General features: G+C 38.2%; 1 protein-coding gene across 1 annotated transcript; it reads left to right on the plus strand.

Moving 5' to 3' along the window:
- On the plus strand, positions 1 to 1667 carry mrps16 (mitochondrial ribosomal protein S16). Its single transcript, XM_057030977.1, has 4 exons — positions 1 to 129; positions 368 to 398; positions 988 to 1254; positions 1396 to 1667. Exons 2-4 carry the CDS (start codon positions 386 to 388, stop codon positions 1503 to 1505), a joined length of 390 nt encoding a protein of 129 aa, XP_056886957.1. The 5' UTR covers positions 1 to 129; positions 368 to 385; the 3' UTR covers positions 1506 to 1667.
- Positions 1668 to 2648: the final 981 nt, after the last annotated feature.

Genomic DNA, 2648 nt, shown 5'->3' on the forward strand with positions numbered 1-2648 from the left:
CGCTGCAATGACGCCACTTCCTGTTTAAACATGGCGGCGCTCTGGTAGATGTGACATTACTGGTGGTGCGGGATATACATCCTTATAACGATACATATATATTTTATAACTCGTAAACAAACCAGACAGGTAACTATCTCCATTTTTTTCCAATTTGTAAATACATACGATTTATTACATTGTTCACTTTTATCTTACTGTATCTTCTAAACTGCTGAAGATCCACACCGTTCAAGTTAGCCATTAGCCATAGCTCTGCTGTCCATTGCAATTTAGAAGCATTTTATCTGATCATGTTGTGATTTTCATACATCGTATTGTTAAACCAAAATTACTCGTGTTTAATGGTGGTATTTTTCTGTTGCAGAATCGCCCTGCCAGCATAATGGTTCATTTATGTGAGTACACACTGTGACCACAAACATTTTCTACAACACGTTATATTAACATGTTTATCTATTTGTGGCACATGGGTTAAAATTGCTTGTATTGCAGGTTCAGATACGCTAAAGATATCTTTTGTCAAATAAATCAATTTTATAAATTGTCATTGAGGATCCACTGTATATTAAAAATATAGATATACTGTTGTACATGGTGTATTAACCATTGATGCAGTTTTTCCTCAAAGAAAGGATGAGCAGGCTAGACTATAAATTCTAACTATAATTCATCATTTAGGAGTGTAAACCTTTACTAGTCTTAAAAATGTATTCCATTCATGTTGTCTAAATATACTTATAGCACCAAATCTCTTCGTCTCCAGATGCACCACTTAAAAAATTCAATGTGAAATTTGAGAGTTGTATCATTATTACTGGGACTGGTATTGAGTGAAGACACATTTAACTACCGTAATTGTTTTGAAGTGGTTTAAATTGTGTTTTGGATTGGATTCACACTGCTTTACATTTAGAAAAGTGATTACCGTTTCAAATTTCATTACTACTCAATGATAGGTCTTGCTGTTCTTATTTCTCCCTGCAGCATCACTTCTGCTAAAGGGCTACCACGGAGGACATGTGGTCATCCGAATGGCTCTTGCCGGCCACAAACAAGCTAACAGACCCTTCTATCGTATAGTGGCTGCTTACAACAAAAGAGCGCGAGATAGTAAATATATCGAGCAGCTGGGCACTTACGATCCGCTCCCAAACATCCACAATGAGAAACTCGTCAGCTTCAACTTCGACAGAGTCAAATACTGGATCGGCTGTGGTGCACACCCCACCAAGCCAGTGGCCAAACTTCTAGGTGTGTTTTCTGCATCTAAACATGTTTTGATTTTTAGCCACTGCACCAAAGGGTGGAGTTGGCAAACAGCCATGCCCTGAGATTGAATACCTCGATATTAAATCACAACTGTGATGTAATGTGTCTTCATCTTTCTTGAAGGTCTGGCAGGATTTTTTCCTCTGCACCCAATGACGATCACTGAGGCAGAGCGTCGACGGGCCAGGGCAGAGGAGGGTGTGCAAGAAGAACAGAAGGAGGCAGAAGTGTGACATTTAAAAACGGAGCTTGAGCAACTATCCAGAATAAGGATGTTTTACAGATATCTGGAGAATGGACAGACTGTTGCTGGGACTTCTCAAATACATCATGTTGTGATTCAGTTGCTTTGGTTGCAGCAGTGAAGAATTCATAATAAAATTTGATAAAACTCCCTTTGTGTTAGGATATGCATTTGCTCTCCTTTATTACATTGGGGTCAGTCTAAGGTTTCACCACTAGATGGCGTCATAGACGTGAGTTTGATCCTAAGAAAACTCTCCGGTTCATGTAAAGTAAATATAACTGCAGATATCATGCTTATGAGGGTGACATTTTAGTATATAGAGTTCACACCATGTCTCTTTCGGGTGTACATGGGATGATGCATGTGGTTCCAGCACCACTGCACCATCACGCAGTTGATTGGTGCTTTTACCTGAATGATCTGTGTGTGTTTGCATTCATCCTAGTGTGTCTGCCATATTTGCCTTACCAGTTGAAATTTAACCAACTGCTCTTTGCTACAAGTTAAATATTTACAGCTCTGTCCACCCCTCACAATAAACAATAAAAGTTACACCAAACATAAGGTTAATTTAGCATGAATCTGCCTTTTAGCTTCTGTTTAATTTGACTTTCTCATGCAATTTTAAGAAATGAGACACATTTATGTGCAGTTAAAGGCACATAAATAAGGAATGTGTTCATGTATGCAGAACTCGAATTTGCTGTTCAGAAATTAAGATTTGATACAGAATATATACCAATTAACAAAGAACAAAATTTATAATACTTTGAGCAAGCTCTAGTTGTTGGCTCGGCAGTTGGGGATTTTTAGTGAATTAACCAGGGCCAGATGCATTTTTACTATTAAAACTAATGAAATTAAACTGACCCACGTTGTCAACAAACTGAACTCAAGATTACAACAATAAACTCACATAAAAAGAGTCAGGTTTTATGAGGATGATTCATTTTTTTATGGATTTAAACTGATGTGGAGCCTGTGTAAAAACAAGGCTGGTGTGAATCCTGTATCTTTTTCTTTTTTTTACCTCTGCATTTAACCCATCCTCACACTGCATACAAGGAGGAAGTGCCTTGCTCAGGGGCATCCTAGGTTGTGACCTGACCTAGGATTTCAACCCTGTGGT

The sequence above is a fragment of the Takifugu flavidus genome, chromosome 4 (genome assembly GCF_003711565.1).
Source record: "Takifugu flavidus isolate HTHZ2018 chromosome 4, ASM371156v2, whole genome shotgun sequence".
Lineage (NCBI taxonomy): Eukaryota > Metazoa > Chordata > Actinopteri > Tetraodontiformes > Tetraodontidae > Takifugu > Takifugu flavidus.

What these genes read in the sequence shown, in the direction of transcription:
- mrps16 (XM_057030977.1), top strand. An exon ending in GCCAGTGGCCAAACTTCTAG is followed by an intron (nt 1,255 to 1,395) that starts GTGTGTTTTCTG and finishes TCTTTCTTGAAG; the next exon opens with GTCTGGCAGGATTTTTTCCT.